This window comes from Heptranchias perlo, chromosome 11, assembly GCF_035084215.1.
Source record: "Heptranchias perlo isolate sHepPer1 chromosome 11, sHepPer1.hap1, whole genome shotgun sequence".
Taxonomy (NCBI): Eukaryota; Metazoa; Chordata; class Chondrichthyes; order Hexanchiformes; family Hexanchidae; genus Heptranchias; species Heptranchias perlo.
This window is the reverse complement of record NC_090335.1, coordinates 37,971,744-37,996,013: the sequence shown is the minus strand read 5'-3', so window position 1 is coordinate 37,996,013 and position 24,270 is coordinate 37,971,744. Positions and strand designations below refer to the sequence as shown.

The 24,270-nt window shown below is 40.9% G+C and overlaps 1 protein-coding gene across 1 annotated transcript in view; it reads right to left on the bottom strand.

Moving 5' to 3' along the window:
- The window catches only part of LOC137327226 (limbic system-associated membrane protein-like), a 693,787-nt gene that overhangs the window by 266,155 nt on the left and 403,362 nt on the right, over nucleotides 1-24,270 (bottom strand). The window contains exon 3 of the mRNA XM_067992822.1: nucleotides 20,995-21,120. Within this exon, the coding sequence (XP_067848923.1) occupies nucleotides 20,995-21,120 (126 nt within the window). The remainder of the gene's footprint in view (nucleotides 1-20,994; nucleotides 21,121-24,270) is intronic.

Sequence of the window (24,270 nt, the reverse complement as noted above, 5' to 3'; positions counted from 1 at the left end):
CCTGTCACCCTGTCATGTTTTATTTCTCCCATCTAGGGTACTTTGCCCACCCAATCCCTAACCGAACCCATCACTACTCCTCTGCTTCCCTACTCTCCTGTCACCGTCTTAGACTTGAATCTACCCTCTGAGCCTATCTCAGCATTCTCTGAAGGGCCTATCAAGATGTCCATTGCTGCTTTCTTATGAGCAGCAACCCCAATTCCCCATCCTCCTCTCTCACCGACCTTCCTGCCTAGTGTGCCCGCCTGCTGTCTCATGAATTTAACCGTTTGAGAGCTACGATTAGCTCAAAAGTAGAATTTTTAAACATGTATTACACCAAGGTCACCCTGAAATCCAGAAACATGATATAAGAAAGGTTAACATTTTGGGTGCGTATAGCCTTCCTCAGAACTCCTAAAACATATGGTCCAGGGATACATCTGAAATTTTAACCTATCTTTTCCGTTTACAGATGCTGACTGATCTGAGTGTATTTCTAGTATCTTCTCCTTTTTAAAAAATTTCCAGCATTTGCAATTTATTTCTTTTTATTTGTCTTGATTTAGGGGTATAGTATCAACAGTATATCATGATTTGGAGAAAGAAAAAGATTGCGTGATTAATGGACTCTTGTCCTTGATGGGACCATAACCCTTGAGTTAACAGTTTTTAATTTGACAATAACAATGGAAATAGCCTAAGACTTCTCAGTGTTGTGTGCAACCATTCTTCTTGGTACATTAAGTGGTTGATTTACTACAGTATATGAATGGTGACTCACCTGTTACAGCAGGGGCATAGGTAAACTGTTATCTACCCAAGGAAACAGTGGTGCCTGCAACCACATGCCACAACTAAACTGAATGCTATAGGGCTAATTCAGAGATCCTGGCAACAGTGGAAATGAGATTGTTGCAATCCAGCTATCCATGTTGCAAGTGAAGAAGAGAGTTGACCTATTGCATGAATAGACCATAGGGACTATTTATGCAATGTCACATTTACAGAGTTAAGTAAGTCCTGTCATTCAATGATTGACACAGGGGTCTCCCTGCTGCACATCACAATCAGCCATTTCTTCTTCCTCATTTTCTTACTCTGCCAAGGCTTCAGGCTCTGGATGGCAACGCAGATGCAGACGCAGATAATTTTGGACACATCATCAGAGCTATTGAGCAGCACCCACCTGACCTGTACAAACATTAGAATTTCTGCTTGAGCATGCCAATTGCATATTCTATCATAATTCATGTGGAGGCAAGAGCTTCACTGTATCTGTATTCTGCCTGTGTTTGGTGGCTTCTCAATGGGTTCAATAGCCAATCCTGCAGTGGGTATCCTTAGTTCCCTAGCAGCCAGTCTGCCTTTTCATTCAAAACTAGTGGCAAAGTGCACTGGTACAAAATGAAGCCACCATGGCTGCTGCCAAAGTATCACATATTCATATATGTAATATGGTTGTTACTAGGGACATTGAGAGCCACATTTACCATCAATAAAGCCATGTACTTTAGGAAAATTGGCCACCTGGCAAAACTGCTGCACCATCAAGGGTTGGAAGTGTTTCCCTGGCAAACATGGCCTATGTCACCTGTTCCAAGTATCAATAATCTGAAGGTTGACTGACCAATGGTGGCAAGGAATGACCTGGTGCATAAAAAATTAATGCTGTGGTAAACTTCACAGCCACAGGCAAGACTGTTCCTATGGTGGATCTTGGCTGGAGGTCTGGCCCAAGGAGATGACATTACTCCTCAATAGCCTCTCTCGTGAAGTATAGAGGATGAAGGCAGATCTGTTCAATGATCTCCCGGTAAGTGTTCCATAGTTTAAAAACTTGGCCCCTGAAATTCCCATTCTGAACTCTCATTACTGATAATCAAGCTGCTGCTGTGAGAAACAGTGCTATGGGAAAAGGTATCTGCAAAAATTGTCATTCAACGAAAAATTGCAGCAGCCAATAACACACTAAAGATAATGCAGATACAGCTGCATGAAAAGCACAAAAATAAAGAAAACTTTCAATTACAGCTTTGAGAATTAAACTTCTAAAGGCCAGACCAGAAATTCCCAACTGTGCCCATTTTAAATGGGTGAGCAGCATTGAAAAAGTGAATATGTGAAAAAGATTACTGATTTCAGTATGGGAACAGTTGAAATACAATGGACATAAAGCAGCGAGAGTGGACCTCAGTGTATAAAACGGTGAGAGCGGACCTCAGTGTATAAAACGGTGAGAGCGGACTCAGTGTATAAAACGGTGAGAGCGGACTTCAGTGCATAAAGCGGCGAGAGTGGACCTCAGTGTATAAAACGGTGAGAGTGGACCTCAGTGTATAAAACGGTGAGAGCGGACTCAGTGTATAAAACGGTGAGAGTGGACTCAGTGCATAAAACGGTGAGAGTGGACCTCAGTGTATAAAACGGTGAGAGTGGACTCAGTGTATAAAACGGTGAGAGTGGACCTCAGTGTATAAAACGGTGAGAGTGGACCTCAGTGTATAAAACGGTGAGAGTGGACTCAGTGTATAAAACGGTGAGAGTGGACCTCAGTGTATAAAACGGTGAGAGTGGACCTCAGTGTATAAAACGGTGAGAGTGGACTCAGTGTATAAAACGGTGAGAGTGGACCTCAGTGTATAAAACGGTGAGAGTGGACTCAGTGTATAAAACGGTGAGAGTGGACCTCAGTGTATAAAACGGTGAGAGTGGACTCAGTGTATAAAACGGTGAGAGTGGACCTCAGTGTATAAAACGGTGAGAGTGGACCTCAGTGTATAAAACGGTGAGAGTGGACTCAGTGTATAAAACGGTGAGAGCGGACTCAGTGTATAAAACGGTGAGAGCGGACTCAGTGTATAAAACGGTGAGAGTGGACCTCAGTGTATAAAACGGTGAGAGCGGACTCAGTGTATAAAACGGTGAGAGTGGACTCAGTGTATAAAACGGTGAGAGTGGACTCAGTGTATAAAACGGTGAGAGTGGACCTCAGTGTATAAATCGGTGAGAGTGGACTCAGTGTATAAAACGGTGAGAGTGGACCTCAGTGTATAAAACGGTGAGAGCGGACTCAGTGTATAAAACGGTGAGAGCGGACTCAGTGTATAAAACGGTGAGAGCGGACTCAGTGTATAAAACGGTGAGAGTGGACCTCAGTGTATAAAACGGTGAGAGCGGACTCAGTGTATAAAACGGTGAGAGCGGACTCAGTGTATAAAACGGTGAGGGCGGACCTCAGTGTATAAAACGGTGAGAGCGGACCTCAGTGTATAAAACGGTGAGAGCGGACCTCAGTGTATAAAACGGTGAGAGCGGACTCAGTGTATAAAACGGTGAGGGCGGACCTCAGTGTATAAAATGGTGAGAGCGGACTCAGTGTATAAAACGGTGAGAGTGGACTCAGTGTATAAAACGGTGAGAGCGGACTCAGTGTATAAAACGGTGAGAGTGGACTCAGTGTATAAAACGGTGAGAGCGGACTCAGTGTATAAAACGGTGAGGGCGGACTCAGTGTATAAAACGGTGAGGGTGGACTCAGTGTATAAAACGGTGAGAGCGGACTCAGTGTATAAAACGGTGAGGGCGGACCTCAGTGTATAAAACGGTGAGAGTGGACTCAGTGTATAAAACGGTGAGAGTGGACTCAGTGTATAAAACGGTGAGAGCGGACTCAGTGTATAAAACGGTGAGGGCGGACCTCAGTGTATAAAACGGTGAGAGTGGACTCAGTGTATAAAACGGTGAGGGCGGACCTCAGTGTATAAAACGGTGAGAGCGGACTCAGTGTATAAAACGGTGAGAGCGGACCTCAGTGTATGAAGCGGCGAGAAAGGGACCCGAAAAATCAAAAAATGACGTTCCAACACAAGGAAGAGCGGCGGGAGGTAAGTTACAGAGAAGTATTTAGTTTATTGATTAATGTTTTGGTGGTTAGTGTTAAGTAAGTGTTTAGTTTATTGGCTGGTGTCTTTAGTTGTGGTTAGTGTTTTTTTTAGTGGTTAGGGTTTTAGCGTCTTTGTGTTAGCTAAACATTTAAATAGTCTTAAAGCTAAATTTAAAAAAAAATAACTGTTAGTTAAGATGGCAGGACAGCTGGGGCCCGTCGCATCCACATCCTGTTCCATGTGGGAACTCCAGAATACTTTGTGTCTTGGAAAACCACATTTGCAGGAAGTGCCGCCAACTGCTCGAGCTCAGAATTTCTGAGCTTGAGGGGTGGCTGGTGTCACTACAGAGCATACGGGAAGCTGAGATTTTCATGGATAGCACGTTTCAGGAGGTGGTTATCCCTCAGCGACAGAGAGTTCAGGAAGAGAAGGAGTGGGTGACCACCAGACAGACTAGCAGGAACAGGCAGGCAGTGCAGGAATCCCCTGGGACTGTGGCACTCTCAAACCAGTATTCAGTGTTAAATACAACTGAGGGTGCTGACACCTGCGGGGAGTGCAGTCAGAAGCAAATGCATGGCATTGTGTGGAGATGCCGGTGATGGACTGGGGTGGACAATTGTAAGGAATCTTACAACACCAGGTTATAGTCCAACAAATTTATTTTAAAATCACAAGCTTTCGGAGATTATCCCCTTTGTCAGGTGAATGAGTGAAAAGGTTCTCAAATCGCATATCTTATACTAGGCTAGGACAGCATCACACCATTCAAAAGGTGTCGTTGTTGTTCAAACAGGCCAGTCACGGAGAACAGCACGTCCCAGTACACTGGATATACATTGTGTCAATTACACAGACAGACAGAAAGAAACCCAAATGGCAGAGAGAGAGAGAGAATATTAAAAACATAACTTTTTTTTCCCTTTTTGCTGGTGGGGTTACGTGTAGCATGACATGAACCCAAGATCCCGGTTGAGGCATTGTCGGAGACTTAGCTGCTCAGGGGGGCACAAGAAAGTGTAGAAATGAAGTTGTTATAGGGGTTTCGATAGTCAAGGGGATAGACAGACGTTTCTGCAACCGCAGATGTGCATCCCGAATGGTGCGTCGCCTCCCTGGTGCCAGGGTAAAGGATATCACTGAACGGGTGCAGGACATTCTGCGAGGGGAAGGCGAACAGCCAGAAGTCATGGTCATTGTGGGAACCAATGATATAGGTAGGAAAAGGGTTGAGGTTCTGCAGTCAGACCAATGTCCTCACGGTGAGGGCTTAAACTAATTGGGCAGAGGGATGGGCACCAGGATGAATCAGTAGAGAGGAGAAACAAGGTGCACTGAGGACTGGGAGAGGCAAATAGCACCAAAGTAAAGAATAGTTCAGAAATAGGAGGAATCAGACAAAGTGCAAATGCGAAGCAGTGTAAATTGGGTTTGGAATGCATGTATGTAAACACACGTAGCGTGGTTATTAAGGTTGGTGAGCTGCAGGCTCAAACTGCCGCATGGGACCATGATATAGTGGCAATAACAGAGACCTGGCTCAAAGAAGGGGAGGATTGGGTACTTAATATACCTGCTACAAGATAATCTGGAAAGATAGGGAAGGAAAGAAAAGAGTGGGGTGGCAGTATTGGCCAAAAAAACTATTATGGCTTTGGAAAGGGATGATGTAGTTGAGGGGTCAAAGACAAAATCTGCTTGGTTAGAATTAAGGAACAATAGAGGAGCTATTACACTACTGGGTGTATAAAGAAAGTCTTACTACAATTGTACAGGGCTTTGGTGAGACCTCACCTGGAGTACTGCGTAATGTTTTGGTCTCCTTATCTAAGAAAGGATATACTTTGCCTCAGAGGCAGTGCAACGAAGGTTCACTAGATTAATTCCTGGGATGAGAGAGTTGTCCTATGGGGAGAGATTGAGTAGAATGGGTCTATACTCTTTGGAGTTTAGAAGAATGAGAGGTGATCTGTTAAAACATGGAAGATTCTGAGGGGGCTTGACAAGGTAAAAGAAGAGAGGTTGTTTCCCCTGGCTGGAGAGTCTAGAACTAGAGGGCATAGTCGCAGGATAAAGGGTCGGCCCTTTAAGACTGAGATGAGGAGGCATTTCTTCACTCAGTGGGTTGTGAATCTTTGGAATTCTCTACCCCAGATGGCTGCGGATGCTGAGTCATTGAGTATATTCAAGGCTGAGATAGATAAATTTTTGGACTCTCGGTGAATCAAGGGATATGGGGATCGGGCAGGAAAGTGGAGTTGAGAATGAATATCAGCCTTGAACTTATTGAATAGTGGAGCAGGCACGAGGGGCCATATGGCCTACTCCTGCTCCTATTTCTTATATTCTTACTATAGGCTACCAAATAGTAGGAAGGAGACAGAGGAGCAAATTTACAGGCAAATTACAGAAAGATGCAAGAACTATAGATTAGTGATAATGGGGTCTTCAATTATCCCAATATAGACTGGGATAATATCAGTGTAAAGGGCAAAGTGGGGGAGGAATTCCTGACATGTGTTCAAAAGAACTTTCTGGAACAATGTGTTTCCAGCCCATCGAGGAAGGAAGAAGTGCTGGATCTAGTTCTGGGGAATGAAGTGGGGCAGGTGGAGCATTTGGGGAACAGCGATCATAATATCATTAGGTTTAGAATAGTTATGGAAAAAGACAAGGAACAATCAAGTGTAAAAATACTTAACTGGAGGAGGGCTAATTTCAGTGAGTTAAAATGGGATCTTGCCCAAGTGGATTGGAATCAAAAACTGTTGGACAAAACAGCAATTGAACGATGGGAGGCTTTCAAGTAGGAGTTGGTTTGGGTACAGAGTAAATACATTCCTATGAGGGGGAAAGGAAGGGAATCCAAAGCTGGAGCTCCCTGGATGACAAAGGATATGGAGATTACAATGAAACAGAAAAAGGAGGCTTGTGATAAATATAAGCTCGTAATATAGTAGAGAAGCAAGCTGAAAACAGAAAGTACAGAGGAGACAAGGAAAGAAGAGGGGCAAAGAGAGACCATGAGAACAGATTAGCGGCTAACATGAAAGGGAACGCAAAAGACTTTTATAAACATATAAATAGTAAAAAGGGTAGTCAAAGGAAGGGAAGGGTGGGGCCAATTAGGGTCAAAAAAGTCGATCTTCTTGTGGAGGGAGAGGGTACGGCTGAGGTAATAAATTAATCCTTCGCATCGGTCTTCACTAGAGAAGAGGATGCTGCCAATGTAGCAGTAAAGGAGAAGGTAGTAGCGATATAGGAGAGGATAAAAATAGATGAAGAGGGGGTACTTAAAAGATTGGCAGCACTCAAAGTAGAAAAGTCACCCGGTCCAGATGGGATGCATCCTAGGTTACTGAGGGAAGTAAGGATGGAAATTGCGGAGGCTCTGGCCACAATCTTCCAATCCTCCTTAGATATGGGAGAGGTGCCAGAGGACTGGAGGACTGCAAATGACACAGGCCAGTTAGCCCAACATCGGTGGTGGGGAAATTTTTGGAGACAATAATCCGGGACAAAATTAATTGGCACCTTGGAAAAGTATGGGCGAATAAATTAAAATCAGCATGGATTTGTTAAAGGAAAATCACGTTTGACTAACTTGATTGAGTTCTTTGGTGAATTAATGGAGAGGGTTGATGAGGGTAGTGCGGTTGATATGTATATGGACTTTCAAAAGGCATTTGATAAAGTACCACATAATAGACCTGTTAGCAAAATTGAAGTCCATGGGATTAAAGGGACAATGGCAGCATGGATACAAAATTGGCTAAGGAACAGAAAGCAGAGAGTAGTGGTGAACAGTTGTTTTTCAGACTGGAGGGAAGTATACAGTGGTGTTCCCCAGGAGTCAGTACTCAGACCACTGCTCTTTTTGATATATATTAATGACCTGGACTTGGGTCCAGAGGGTATAATTTCAAAGTTTGCAGATGATACTAAACTCAGAAATATAGTAAACATAGTGGAGGATAGTAGCAGACTTTAATGCAGAGAAGTGTGAAGTGAAACATTTTGGTAGGAAGAATGAGGAGAGGCAATATAAACTAAATAGTACAATTTTAAAGGGAGTGCAGGAACAGAGAGACATAGGGGTGTATGTACACAAATCTATGAAGGTGGCAGGACAAGTTGAGAAGGCCATTAATAAACTTATGGGATCCTGGGCTTCATAAACAGAGGCATAGAGTACAAAAGCAAGGATGTTATGCTAAACCTTTATAAAACATTGATTATGCCTCAGCTGGAGTACTGTGTTCAATTCTGGGCACCACACTTTAGGAAGGATGTCACGGTCTTAGAGAGAGTGCAGAAGAGATGTACTAGAATGGTACCAGGGTTGAGGGACTTCAATTATGTGGACAGACTGGTGAAGTTGGGGTTGTTCTCCTTAGAACAGAGAAGGCTAAGAGGAGATTTGATAGAGGTGTTCAAAATCATGAACGGTTTTAACAGAGTAAATAAGGACACACTGATGCCAGTGGCAGCAGAGTCGGTAACCCAGAGGCCCAGAAGACACAGATTTAAGGTGATTTAAGAGCCAGAGGTGACATGAGGAAACATTTATTTATGCAATGAGTTGTTATGACCTGGAATGCACCCCCTGAAAGGGTGGTGGAAACAAATTCAATAGTAACTTTCAAAAGGGAATTGGATAAATACTTGAAGGGAAAATATTTACAGGGCTATGGGGAAAGAGCAAGAGAGTGGAACTAATTGGATAGCTCTTTCAAAGAGCCAACACAGGCCCAATGGGCCAAATGGCCTCCTCCTGTGCTGTACCTACTTTGATACTATGGTAAGAGGTCTAATGAGCTCATGCAAGTTCCACATATGCAGCCTCCATAATGTTGGAAAATTTTGCAATTACTGAATTCAGCAGCACGTAAATCAGGCACACAGATCTATTTTCCCAATTAAGCACGGTACACTCGCAGAATGTGAAAGCATGCTTTACGAATTGGCCCTCACATTTACACTAATCACTAATGGCACAAACACTAATGTAGATGCCAATGCTTATTATAGAATTTTGTCCACAGTATTACATATGTCCACACTTACCTTCAATTCTTTGATATCTGTTACACTGCATGAGTGACCCTCACTTGATTGGAGCAAAAATTAATGACTGGGTTGGATCAATGTTTTCCCTCTCGAACTGAAGTGTAATGTCCGAGTCTCTGGGTTATCCACCTTCCAGGAGAATTGTTTACAATGCCTCCGCATACAGAACACAGTAACACAGTATATTTCTGCTAACCATTTTTAGTAACAGATGATTGTGTTAGATTTGTTGGTGAGAACCCATTGTTTCAGGCATGGCTAAGAAAAAGCTGAAGGTAGAGAAGCCTAACAACATGGGGCTTGATTGTTCTCTTTTTTTTCCCAAAATGGGAGAAATCCCATTTTTCATCTTAGTTTACAATTGCTAACAAAATCGTGGGAACATACATTTGGAAACATGACATTTTTGACAATGTGATTCTGTTAGTGATAATGGAGGCAATTACCAGAGATCTGTGATAAAGATCCTTTAATGTTTCCCCAGCTGCTAACAGGCTACTCATGAATAAATGTACGAAAGTTTGCTAATGCAGCTGTGGAGTGTGCAATGTTTGTGAATAATGACACCACGGCATTTGAGAAAAGTTTTGCTTAGCAACCAGGTCTGTACATACAAGTACGCTCTGTAATGGAGCAAGGCAATCAGATTTTTGGTGGGGGTGGATGACTCCAAATACATGCCAATGTGATACTGAAAGAATAAACTTAAGTTCCAATTTTGAGAGCTAAGACTAAGTGCTCACAATGGCATAACAGAGACATGTGGGCAATACTGCTCCCTTTGAAGCTTTAAAGTTGCAGGTGGGGCACCAAAAGAGATTGGCCCTATTTGCGGCCGAAGGCCACTCTCCAGTAAAAACACTGTCTGGAGGGAAATCACTGACTGACTGAATGCAGTTGCCTGGGTCCCTCATACCTGTCTGCAAACAAGAAAGAAGTATGCCAATATCACGCAAGGTAAAAAGATGAGAAGGTAAGTGAAGTCTTCACTTTTGCCCATGTTTCTTGTGGGGACCATCAACTATGGTACAAACCTAAGTTCAGAACTGTCACACCCATTGTGCACAACCATTGCCCTTTAGCACATGATCTTTCATTCTGCCTAAGATGCCTGGTACCACTGTCTCAAAGGCAGAGGTGGCAGCTGAGGAAACAGGTGGTGAGGTGTTGAGGCCCATCTGTTCCTCTGCTGTTGGGGGGGTTTCTCAGTAAACTTAGTCGCCATAGGTGCAGAGGCTACCTCTGTTTTCTCAAAAGCCATCCACAGTGTTTCTTCTCCTTCAAATAATGCAGCCATTGTGGAATGCTGCACAATGACAATATCGTGGTTGTTTCCTGAAACCAGCCACTATTTAATAGGCATGATGATGTTTCTATGGTCAGCTACTACATGAACATTAATTGAGTGAAAATCCCTTCTGTTCATGAAACCTATGGGGTACATATGAAAGGTCCAGATGCCCACATGGGTACCATGCACAATGCTTTGCACTTGAGGGAACTCTGCCATGCAGTGAAATCTGTGCAACCTATCCAGATGATGCTTCCTTCATGGGAAAGCGATGAAAGTTTTGCTCTTGCACCCATTGGTTTGTCACTTGCTTGATATACGTGTGCACTGCAGTTAATGTGGAAGATGTCTCCTGGGATGGTTCGGAAGGATCCAGCAGTATGAAAGATTCATGCTGTGGTAACCTTCATTACTACAGGAAGAACTATCCTGATATAGAGATTGCCTGCAGGCCACAGTGCAGCAGGTGGCACCATTCTGTAGCAGCCTGTCTTGTGAAGCAAAGGCAGTGAACAGAACATTCCTCTTACATGTGCAGATATGTATGTAGAGGTCAATAAATGTTGCTTCCAGAGTAGTGATGGAGTGTAGCCAAAATCCTCAGAGGTCATTACTTCTGCATTAGTTGGCCCCTCACAAACTCCTCTTCCTCGTCTAAATGGTGGTAAACAATTTTACAACACCAAGTTATAGTCCAGCAATTTTATTTTAAATTCACAAGCTTTCGGAGATTTTCTCCTTCCTCAGGCAAATGTTTCAAGATCTCCTTGAAGCCTACGCATTTATACATATTGAACAATACATGGTGTTTACAGACTGCCCCTGCAACTGCCCGTTGCCAAGGCAATCACCGTGTTCAGACAGAGAGGTGTTACCTGCAGAACCCCCGAATACACATTCAACAAAAAAACAAACAGGGAAAAAAAACAGAGAAAAAAAAACACAGAGAGAGGCAGAAACATCCGGAAGGCAGAGAGAGCCAGCAAATGACCCATTATATTAAAAACAGATAACATTTGTTCGCTGGTGGGGTAACGTGTAGCGTGACATGAACCCAAGATCCCGGTTGAGGCCGTCCTCATGGGTGCGGAACTTGGCTATCAATTTCTGCTCGACGATTTTGCGTTGTCGTGTCGTCTAAATGGTGCAGTATGTTCATAATTCCTAAAGCAGCGTCCATCCTTACCTCCTTGTATCGTGTGATTTAAATGCCAGCAGCCATCAAGGATAATTAAGGAAAGTTTTACCAGAAGAAAATACACAAAAATGGAAAAAAAAAGAGGGCTATCCATCAAAAGTTTTACAAGCGAGGATCATTCTGTGGACAAAGCCTTACCTGGGATGTGAAATTCGTGTGGAACCCTTATATGGGTTTTTCAAGTATTGAAATGAGGCTGTGTGCGCTGGTAGTGCATATTTATATCCCCAACTCACCCGTTGGAAAATCAGGCACCCAATCAACCTATTACACAGCCGATTTCTGATCCAAACCCACTGCCAGCGATGCCTGCATCACCTGCAAAGCCTTCCAAAAAGGGATTTTGGTGTCAACCATTCAGAAGATCTGGGAATAGGTCTGGAAGAAGTTATGATGATTTAAATAAAAGCGCAATAGTAAAACATGAATATCAATGTAAAGTAGCAGCGCAGGGCACACATGAACATGAAAGAAAGTAGCAGTTGTTAAAGATACATGCAAAAAAGAAATGTTATCAAGGATGTTGCAGGTAAGATAAAAGTGAACATAGCAGGATAATGAGAATGACATTATACAGGCCATGATGAGTCACTGAATGTACTACAATGTAAAGTATTTATTTCTTACGGAGAGAAGCCAACAAATTGCTCATTCTTTCGTCTCTGTGAGAAATGACTTCTGATTAGCCTATCATTCACCTTTTATCTGACTTTGGATTCACAACGTAATGAGGCGGTCCTTCGACACTAACCACTTTAAAGCAAGCTTCAACTCAAAACATATTTTCAAATAACTCGTATCTAGATCCTTTCCATGGTAAAATGGCCAAAGAATCCAGAAACACGATAGTTGCCTTGCTGGGCAGATTTCAAACAGACTCAATTCATGGAACAATCAGAAACAGCCTGCTCTGAAAATTCTATTTGAAAGCTCATGTTATAACCACTAGCAAGATTTGTACTGCTGCAAATGTAATATCTGCTGCAGCACGGTCCTTTGTGATACATTTTTTTGCTGCGGGGCACTGTTAATTTTCTACGATACTTTCTTCTGCAGAGAAATTATTGCAATGTGAATGACATTGGACAACATAATTCATGACAGTTGCATGCAAAAACTACTGAAAAGCATTCCTAATAGTCCCTTCAAACGTTCTGAGCTACAAACAATCCCACAGATCAATACCACAAATCTGAACACCGAGCCCTCGAATCACACAGAAATAACTTAACAAGTCGGGCACACTCAGGCAGCGTAAAAGATATTATGCTGCTGCTAGAAGTGTGTAAAAGTATAGAAGATTAAGGGATGATTTAATTGAGGTGTTTAAGGTGATTAAAGGATTTAATAGGGTAGGTAGAGAGAAACTGTTTCCTTTGGTGGGGGAGTCCAGAACAAGGGGGCATAACCTTAAAATTAGAGCTAGGCAATTCAGGGGTGAAGTCAGGAACCACTTCTTCACACAAAGGGTGGTGGAAATCTGGAACTCTCTCCCCCAAAAAGCTGTTGAGCAATTGAAAATTTCAAAAGTGAGATTGATTTATTTTTGTTAGGCAAGGGTATTAAAGGTTACAGAACAAAGGCTGGTAAATAGGAGTTAAGATACAGATCAGCCATGATCTAATTGAATGGCGGAACAAGCTCAAGGGGCTGAATGGCCTACTCCTGTTCCTATGTTCCTATGGAATAGAGTGAAATTCCGCAGGGGTTCCATCAGCCTCCTGCTGTAACTCCAGTGGAACCCCTGCAGAATTTCAGTCTGTATTAAGTTAAGTAATCTCCTTTGTTGATGCTCACAGCGTCAAGTGACAGCACCAGCCCCACGATCAAATAAACAGATCGTGGACTTACTATCAGAGGCAACCATGCTTGTTGGCCCCCATACAACCCAGCAATGTATTTTATGGGCTATTTGGCCGGTTTGAGCCTTCTCCAAACATTTCATATAGCCACCAACATTAGCTGCAGAAATAATATCAGAGGGGCAGCTTCTAGAACAGTTGAGACTGAGAGCAAGTATTACAGAACTGAAAGAAGCTATCAAAGAAGTTACATCAATGGGTTTCAGGATATGACTGTTTCAATTCCAGTATGACAGACAGCCTGCATAATCCAACCCTTGTGACATCAGGTGAGAATGGCCTGTATTATTTTAGTCCTACAAATAATCCAAAATCTTGTAGAAATACCAAATATAAATGAGATTTTCACACACACCACAGTGCTGTAGTGAGTGCTGCAGTTTGCTTGAAAGCAGATGAAGCGTTAAGATAAAAATCTAACTATTCACGTTTCCAAGGGTGAAATTAACAAGGCAAAACAGACAAAAATGGGCTTCCAAACACTGAAGGAGGGGGAAGGACGACTTTATATCTGTGGCTATCCCAGAGTCTATTGATCAGTAACGACAAAACATTCCCAGCACCAAAAATGAGATTTGTTTGTTGAGAGCGGGGTGATGAATGATAAAGCAAAAGTTGTCACCAGGGAGAGCTGATCTGCTAGTGCACTGCATAGGACTGAGATCAAGTGGAAAGAAATAGAGACATTGTCATTCATTGATGAACCACTCCAAATAGTTTGGTTGTACTGCCAGTGAAGCAAACGTTAGACTTTTCTGTAACACTTTGTTTGGCAGTGTCAAATATTATTTAAAATTCTGCCTATACAGCTGAATCAGCCTGGAGAACATAAAGGGAAACAGTGCATTATTCTGAACACTCTAAATAGACATAAACTGATGTGATTGGAGCATGGGTACCTGAATAGTTTCTTGTGCATATGTAATTATCTATCTCTGTATTTACGTGTAGTGTAAATAGTTTGTTCTTCTACTTAGATGAAGTTAAACAAGTGGAATAACATCAAATGAACTGGACATTCAGTCTGATGATAAAGGACCAATGGACCTCCTATGCCATTGTTTATGGCCAATCATAGCATGGTTGGGATATTTAACTGCTATCCTGCCTTATCTCTTTAGGGCTACTGTTGAGGTACGCCCTGTAGGAAAGTGGTAAAACAGGCAAATCCACGTAATTGCAATTGCTTTTAAACTCTTTGGGTCAATCACAGGGCAATTGTAAATGCTTGTAAATTCCTGGCTCCAGGTCAGAAAAGCTCATTATGAAATGACCAATTTTCTTTCTTTTTTTAAAAAAAGTATATAAAGACTATAGATTTTAACATGAAAGGTTATTTTTATTGGCACAACTTAATTGAAGCTGTTATATTCAAATACAATTTATTTAGTATGACGTGTCACCTCACATTGTTTCTTTAAGTAAATATATAATGGCCTATTTTAATGACATCTTTTCAGTCTAAAAATCAGCTCATTGCTTTCAGTGAAGAAACAGTGATTGAGTTTCTCTTTGTGAATCTACAGTGCCTAATTTTATCTCTGGCACAAAATTGTGACATCAAGTACTCAAAGATACACTCAAACAATTTACAGCAGCTTCAGTTTAACTCATTCATAAGTTTTGGAAATCTATGTTGGATACATCACATGTAACACACCCTTTAAAAGAATCACAATTTTTACTTCCTCTGCTGAACACAGCAAGCCTTGCCTTGAAACTAAAAAAAAGTAATGACATTTAAATAGATAATTAATCATTTACTTTAATAAATCCACGAGGTGGTGACATTCAACATCACTTTGTAATTTTTTTATCCCATTCTTCACCTTTGTTGGTCTCAAACCTATTCTAGCTTTCTATTGGTGCCACTCTATAACTGGTCAGCAGGAAATACACAAGAGCTGGGGTTACTATTAACTTTTTTTCTCTCCTCCCTGCATGCTCCATTCTGTGCCTCGTAGAATGTCATAACTAGATTGAAGCTCGCCATGTGGCGAATCATTGGCACAGAGTGGCATCTTACCACTCTGTGGCAGAAAAAGCTGGAACACCAACATTGTGCCATCTTGCCACCCTGTACTACATTACTTTAAATTTCAAGCTATGAATGAAGTACGCAGAATTCATTCATTACTACTTGAGAGTCACGGGGTCACCAATGGCAGTAAAATATAAAGCAGTTCATGCTTAGGCCCTCTGCATACTAATATATTTATCTAATTTGTATGTGTCTTTTTCACAATTATTATTGGCACATTTAAAGATTTAACAGTGAATATTATCATTGTCAGCAGCACGATGGCTATTCTGAAGTACAGACATTTGGTGAGAATTTGATTATCTCTAGCAATTTTACTCTGAATGGAATGACACATTTTGGGGATATGACAATGTAATACATTTGAGTGTGGCAAGCATATCCACACGAACACACACTCTCTCGTTCATTTCTTCAATATAAAGTTTTTCAAATTTTAACATTTGATAGAAAAATTTGTAGTAAAATAACAGCAACTAAATAGCACCTTACCATCCTGAAAAGCAAGTCACACAATTGATTACTTTCTGAAGCAATTGTTACATAGGCAAGATGGAATACGTGGCTTCTAAGGAATTGCTTATTTTAACTTGTGGATGTGACCAGATATGACTGATAGTTATTTGTTATGAGGCCAGTTGTTTATTTTTAATTTTTTTATTCATTCATGGGATGTGGGCATCGCTGGCAAGGCCAGCATATATTGCCCATCCCTAATTGCCCTTGAGAAGGTGGTGGTGAGCTGCCATCTTGAACTGCTGCAGTGCCTGTGGTGAAAGTTCTCCCACAATGCTGTTAGGTAGGGAGTTCCAGGATTTTGACCCAGCGACAATGAAGGAACAGCGATATATTTCCAAGTCAGGATGGTGTGTGACTTGGAGGGGAACGTGCAGGTGGTGGTGTTCCCATGCGCCTGCTGCCCTTGTCCTTCTAGGTGGTAGAGGCCCTGGGTTTGGGAGGTGCTGTCGAAGAAGCCTTGGTGAGTTGCTGCAGTGCATCCTGTGGATGGTGCACACTGCAGCCACGGTGCACTGGTGGTGGAGGGAGTGAATGTTTAAGGTGGTGGATGGGGTGCCAATCAAGCGGCCTGCTTTGTCCTGGATGATGTCAAGCTTCTTGAGTGTTGTTGGAGCTGCACCCATCCAGGCAAGTGGAGAGTATTCCATCACATTCCTGATTTGTGCCTTGTAGGTGGAAAGGCTTTGGGGAGTCAGGAGGTGAGTCACTTGCTGCAGAATACCCAGTCTCTGACCTGCTCTTGTAGCCACAGTATTTATGTAGCTGGTCCAGTTAAGTTTCTGGTTAATGGTGACTCCCAGGATGTGGATGATGGGGGATCTGGTGATGGTAATGCAGTTGAATGTTAAGGGGAGGTGGTTAGAATCTCTCTTGTTGAAGACTGTCATTGCCTGGCACTTGTTACTTGCTACTTATCAGTCCAAGCCTGGATGTTGTCCAGGTCTTGCTGTATGTGGGCATGGACTGCTTCATTATCTGAGGGGTTGCGAATGGAACTGAACACTGTGCAATCATCAGCAAACATCCCCACTTCTGACGATGGAGGGAAGGTCATTGATGAAGCAGCTGAAGATGTTTGAGCCTAGGACACTGCCCTGAGGAACTCCTGCAGCAATGTCCTGGGGCTGAGATGATTCGCCTCCAACAACCACTTCCATCTTCCTTTGTGCTAGGTTTAAATGTGGTATCCTCTATATGTATACACCAAATTGCCAGGAATATCTTTGACAATTGAACAACGATTGTAGGTTATAATCTACACATCATGCAATATAAACTAGAATTTACAACAGAATTAGAAGCTTTTAAAAATCACAACACCTTTCTTGATAAGGTTATTTCTGAAAATGCAGAAAAACAGATTATAGGCAATTTCAAACATTAATGCTCCTCCCTTAATTTAAAAAAATGGACCATATTTTGCTGTAGCAGGGCATCTAATGACATCTGCCATTAGTTAGACTTGCTCTTGCCCGTTTAGGTTTTTAAATTTTTTGCAGGGCGAGTTGCTGAAAATGTGAGCTGATAATGTCGCAGTGAGGGAAACAGGGCATCTGGGACCTGAGTGAACAGGGCTCGCAACAGGGTATCTATTTAACCAATCAAATTGAAGGATTGTGAAATTAACAGCATAAGGCCTGAGAAGGAAGTGTAAGTTAGAATGGATGAATTCAAGTCAAATCAGGTACAGAAAGAGAAATAAGAGAGAAAGAAAGATTGGATTATGGCAGAGAGAGAAAAAAGGGACAGAAAGGAAAAGTAAAAAAATATATAAAATTTGACATTTTTAAAATCTCCAACAATTAATACCTGAAAAAATGAGACTCCACTCTTGTAATAGTTAATTTTCAGTGCCAGAGCGGTTGACTGGCAGTAATTAACACAAATCAGGTTGTTAAAAGGGTATTTAGACTCAAATGGACAAGACCTAACTTTCTGTGACGAGTTTAGTTCGTATCTACCGCGCAAATACAGCAACTTCACAATGCATTTCAATGGTAAGGTAGACAGTGAGATGCCGTTTTCGTGAAGCTAACGGCGGAGTAGCACAGCTCGGACAGTAACCTTTGGATATCCGCATTTAATCATGCATCTACCCCTTGCCTGAAGTTGCTGTAGCATTTGCGCATAAATAACGGCAAGTGCCATTAGACTCACTGTTATTTTGACAACAAATTCTGGCCCAATATTAGACTCACTGTTATTTTGACAACAAATTCTGGCCCAATATTTAAAAGACAGTGTGAAATCTCAATAAAGATGAAAACTCAGAAAGCATGTTGTATTTGGGCCCTGGACTGCTTTTCCACAGAACGCCTGCTCATAGAAAATTAGGGACTGACCAGAATTGTACCAAGGATTGATGAACCGGTTACCAGTACCTGATCTATCTTGTCAAGAAGAGCAAACTCAAACTAGTGTTCATTTAGCAAAGGGGAGAAGTGCTCCAACCCCATCTTTAAAGATTTATGGTGAAAAATAAAATAGGTGCCAACTAGTCACGACAAGACATATTTTTCCATCAAATTTCCAAGTTTGATGTTCAATCTGGTCTACAACACAGTTGAATGAATTGAAGAATCAATTAAGTTTTTAAGATCACATCAGTCAGGGCAGTGATGGGGACATTACAATTGGCTACAGTTAGGGAGATGGGGGGAAAAAATCATGCACGTTTCCTGCTCATTATTGTTTCATAGAATGATACAGCACAGAAGGAGGCCATTCAGCCCATCATGCCGGTTCCAGCTCTTAGAAAGAGCTGTTCAGATAGCCCCACTCCCCTGCTTTTTCCCCATAGCCCTGTAATTTTTTTCCCTTCAAGTATTTAGCCAATTCGTTTTCGAAAGTCATAATTAAATCTGCTTCCACCACCCCTTTCATGCAGTACATTCCAGATCATAACAACCCGCTGGATAAAAAAATGTTTCCTCATGTAGCCTCTGGTTTTTTTGCAAATTACCTTAAATCTATGTCCTCTGGTTACCGACCCTTCTGCCACTGGAAACAGTTTTTCCTTATTTACTCTATCAAAACTGTTTATGATTTTGAACATATCAAATCTCCCCTCAACTGTCTTTGCTCTACGACTTCTGCCGTCTCTCCACATAACTGAAGTCTCCCATCCCTGATGCCATTCAAGTAAATCTCTTCTGTATCCTCTCTAAGGCCTTGGCATCCTTCCTAAAGTGTGGTGCCCAGAATTGAACACAGTAATCCAGCTGAGACATAACCAGAGTCTCATAAAGGTTTAGCATAACACCCTTGCTTTTGTACTCTTTTCCTCTATTAATAAAGCCCAGGATCCCATATGCTTTTTTAACAGCCTCTTCAACTTGTCCTGCCACCTTCAAGGATTTGTGCACATATACCCCCAGGTCTCTCTGTTCCTGCACCCCATTTAAAATTGTATCATTTAGTTTATATTGCTTCTCCTCATTCTTCCTACCAAAATGTATCATTTCGCACTTTTCTGTGTTAAATTTCATTTGCCATGTGTCTGCCCATTTCACTAGTTTGTCTATGTCCTCCTAAAGTCTGTTATTACCCTCCACATTGTTTACTACATTTCCAAGTTTCATGTCACCTGCAAACTTTGAAATTATACCTTCTATACCCAAGTCCATGTCATTAATATATATCCAAATGAGCAGTGGTCCTAATACCTGCCCCTGGGGAACACTATTCCAGTCTGAAAAACAATCGTTCACCACTACTCTCTGCTTTCTGTCCCTTAGCCAATTTTGTATCCACACTGCCATTGTCCCTTTAATCCCATGGGCTTTAATTTTGCTAACAGGTCTATTCTGTGCTACTTTATCAAATGCCTTTTGGAAGTCCATATACACATCAACCACACTACCCTCATCAACCCTCTCCATTAATTCACCAAAGAACTCAATCAAGTTAGTCAAACACAATTTTCCTTCAACAAATCCATGCTTACTTTCATTTACCAGTCCATACTTTTCCAAGTGCCAATTAATTTTGTCCCATATTATTGTCCCTAAAAGTTTCTAACTACCGATGTTAGGCTGACTGGCCTGTAATTGCCAGGTTTATCCCTCTCTTTCTTGAAAAGGGGTGTGATGTTTGCAATCCTCCAGTCCACTGGCACCACCCCCATATCTAAGGAGGATTGGAATATTGTGGCCAGAGCCTCCGCAATTTCTATCCTTACTTCTCTCAGCAACCTAGGATGCATCCCATCTGGACCCGGTGACTTTTCTACTTTGAGTGCTGCCAACCTTTCAGAGTACCTCCCCTTTATCTATTTTTATCCTATCCAATATCACTACTACCTCCTCCTTTACTGCTACATTGGCAGCATCCTCTTCTCTAGTGAAGACCGAAGCAAAGTATTCATTTAGTACCTCGGCCATACCCTCTGCCTCCACAAGATGATCTTTTTTGACCCTAATCGGCCCCACCCATTTACTATTTATATGTTTATAAAAGACTTTTGGGTTCCCTTTTATGTAAGCTGCTAATCTATTCTCATACTCAATTGTTCTTATCCAAGTGGCTCTTTTTGGAAAATGAATGTGTTTAGGGATCGGGTGAGGACAAGATCAGAATCTACTGCGGTGCCCTCATTGTCAAACAGTCTTTTGACAGTCACTGTCTATGCTCACACAAGAAGAATGGCTACATAGGCAAGGTATTGGGGTCTGTCAGCGACCGTGGAATCATACCCAGCATCAGTCAGTTCCATCAGGAGAGTAGGTCGGAGAAGGATGTGGATGAGAAGCTTCTAGTATACAATTACAAATTATGGCTACCTCTTACAGCCACCATGCCGAACATTAAAAGTAGTGATGCTTAAAACTAGTTATGGTTGAAACAAAAGTACAGATGTTACACATATCTAATTCCAGTTCATTGTCTAGTTTGTGGTTCAATGCTATATTTTTTGCTAAACAGATCTTTCTGCTCTGGTGTTCAAATAGAATCTCAGGGTTTTTACCCTTGTAAAGTTAGCAAGCAGGTAATGTACTCTTACAACAATCTTTACAATAAATTCTGTCCAAATGTCATGTATTTTGGAAGGGTCCATACAACAGCAACTTTGTTTACATAAGCCAATGATTGTGACAAAATGGCCTGGATTCGAGCTCAGAAATGATAACCTTTTCTCTTACCTGAAGGGGAAATGTGTCTCCAATTTATGACAGGCTCTGGTCTTCCATTAGCTAAGCACACGAGAGTCACATTACTGCCTTCATTGACTATGATGTTGGACGAGATGTTGTAGATCCTTGGTGGAACTGTGGAGAAAATGTACATTGTAATCATAAAACAGATTTATAACATGTCTCTTTTTATTACCTCATTTTTTTTTACTGTGAGCCTCCATTTGATAATAACATAAGTATTTATAGCAAATAGGTTATCTGATTGTTTCCAAACCTAATTTTAAAATTAACCTAGTCCATGTCTTTCAAACCATATTATTAATGCACAATATATAAATTGTACTAATAAACACATTTTGTAATCTATATTGAATTCCACCATCCATCTAAAATTTGAGGATACAATCTGGATGTCCACTTATTTTGACACTGTACATGAGCCATCCTCCTTCTGTCCTCCAGGACTCAAGCATTTAAATCATAGCCAAGTAAATAGTAATGATCAAAAGTGAATCGAACCAAATTCAAATAGTCTTAAAGTAATCTGCAGTTTGAATGAGCCCAAACTACAAAATTGCCCTGAATTAAGCATTTAATTTAGCAGTAACAAGGCTGAGAGTCACAGATTCAGAAAAAAATAAAATAGTATTTTGGTGTAGCAGTGTTATTGTGAGGTTTGGCAAATGCATATTAGCAGGCCAGTGTACAGGAAAATAATATTCTCAATGCAATCATCTTTCAACTTGATAAGTGTTAAAGCAAAATTTATGCATTACAGGAATTGGGATAAATAATGATTATGACATTATCCAATTGAAATAGTTAGTCTGATTAGAATGTTCAGTGGATTATAAAACCTCAGTACAGTTACAACTACTTTTTAACCACTTTGTTCGGGCTTTCCTTTGTGATCTACTAAATAAACTGCATTTCCTCACACACCTTTTAAATACAACAATGCAAATGATTTCTTGTGAAATATTAGAGGGTCTAATTCAAAAATGCAGACGTTCTTAATTTTCAACATATCTGTTGGGCATTCTGAAAAACCAATCCATGGGTGAATGTAAAATGTTTCCTTTTCATGCCACAATAAACCATTCTGTTTTGCTAGAAAGTTTAATGGTCACAGTAGATGCATTCACATTTATATTAAGGCAACAATACTGGTTTTAGTATGATTCTGTGTGGCTCATTTGTGAATAGCTGACTTTGTCCACACTGATATGTTGAGGCACTTTTGTGAAACATATCTAGCCAGAAACAATAAGCCACAGTTTGTCATGAAAATCCTGGTACGCAGGGCATACAATTGAACTAAATGTGGGTTCACAAGTATCAGTCAATTTTTTAATGTAACAATGTGTGTGTTATAAAAATTGAACAGCAGAGATATACACTGCTTCGACAAAAGTAAAGAATAATCTATTTGAAGGAATTACCACTTAATGGTCTCCATCTACTCTCAATATTGAAGAATGGATTTAAAAGTCATGTGGATTTTCCACATTTTTGCTAAAACAATCAAACTCTGCAGATTACAGCTCTGCAAATGGTACTTTTTGGGATATTTTCCAAGTCTACAAATTGTGGATGACAGCTGCATTTAGGGGTCACACCCCCTCACAAATTCACCCACAGCACTGCCTCTCATACCCATATTTGCAGCTCTTTCTCGCTAAACAGTGCAGAAAGACTTAGAATAACTAGCTTCTGATAAAACAGCGCAATGTATCTGAATGACAGATCATCATGACGGGGTAAGAATACATTGTGGCAGACTAAGTGTCTGAGAGGGTGAGAAACCAACTGGAAAAACAACGGACTTAGAGTGCAGACTGATGGAAAAGGTCAGAAATTTGATTGATTGGTTCATCCATCTGAGTTTTAGCATCACCATTATTTTGAAACTTAAAGGTTGAAAGAGTTATTTTTTACTTACCAAAAGGAATTTCATTTTCACCCATCATAATTATTGGTTATGGGTCTCTCACAAATTGAAAAATAGTTATGAAATCTTCTCAAGTGAATGAAATTTGGTAGTACAATACTATTGCAGTGACATTCTTCACAATCTATAGTTTATCTGTTACAGTTCCCATTCTATTTAAGAAATTGAATTCCAGACCATGGCACATACAGGAAATTATTAAGGGATAATTTATTGGAATAAATTATCATTTCAATTTACTGTTGTAATGTATCATGTCAGAAGATATTGAGATTATTACTGATGCCTATAGAATAAATGACATGATATCATATGATATTGTACCTTCAGTGATTAAATCTGCTACTTCTTCTGTATCATACCTCTAATAAAATACAGAGATTATTGGGACAGATTGACTTGGGTGCATGTTCAAACACATTTGTGATATTTATTTAAGATGATTGATAGTTGGGGCTTATTTCAAAGAGAAATAATGGAATTTGGACATTCTTTGAGAGAAGACTAACATGTTCACTGCACCTAAAGAATTAAAGGTTTAGCGATGTGGTCACTCATCTGTGCCACAATATTTGGTACTTTATAGGGAGGAGGTAGCATTGTTGGTGGCAGGTGCAGCAAGGAAGAAACCAAACAAAATCACATAATGGATTAAAATAATTATTATATTATAAAAACCTAACATAAATTCACCCTTACTGCAAAGTAGTAGCAGACAGTTAGCAAAAGCTAAAGAGGTGCAAAAGAAAGCCGAGACCCTGTTATAAATCCATAATAGGATCCTGAAAATGGTTTTCTTTTTGCTCTTTTATTCTATTAGGAAACATCTTTTTAGCCGTTACCTTATTCCTCCTCCTCCCCCTCAATCCATCAATTTAATGGAGCACTACTGACTATAAAGATGACATCACAAATTCAACTATTATATTATCTCAAATCTGAGAAAACAGTACTGGGAACTGGTTCAACTATAGAGGAAATACAAGCATCATTACAGTTCCTACAGCACCCAACATAATCCAAGGTACCAATTAGGCATGATAAACAAAATGTTCACCACCAGACCTGAACTTCCCCATATTTTCATGTTCAGTTTGTTACCCTCATGTCCTGTGTTCACCTGGGGCAGACCTGCTCCTTGGGGGAAGAGGCCTGCAGTAGTGGAAATGGTCACCAGCTGAAAGGCCTTCTGGCTGCTGTCCAAAGCAAGAAACAGAAGGCCTTCAGCCCTGAAAACCTTTGGTGCTCCTGTTATAAAGAAGGGCACTTTATTTTTTTTTGCTCTGAGGGAGCCTGGATTCAAGGACAAACAAACAACAACAACTTGCATT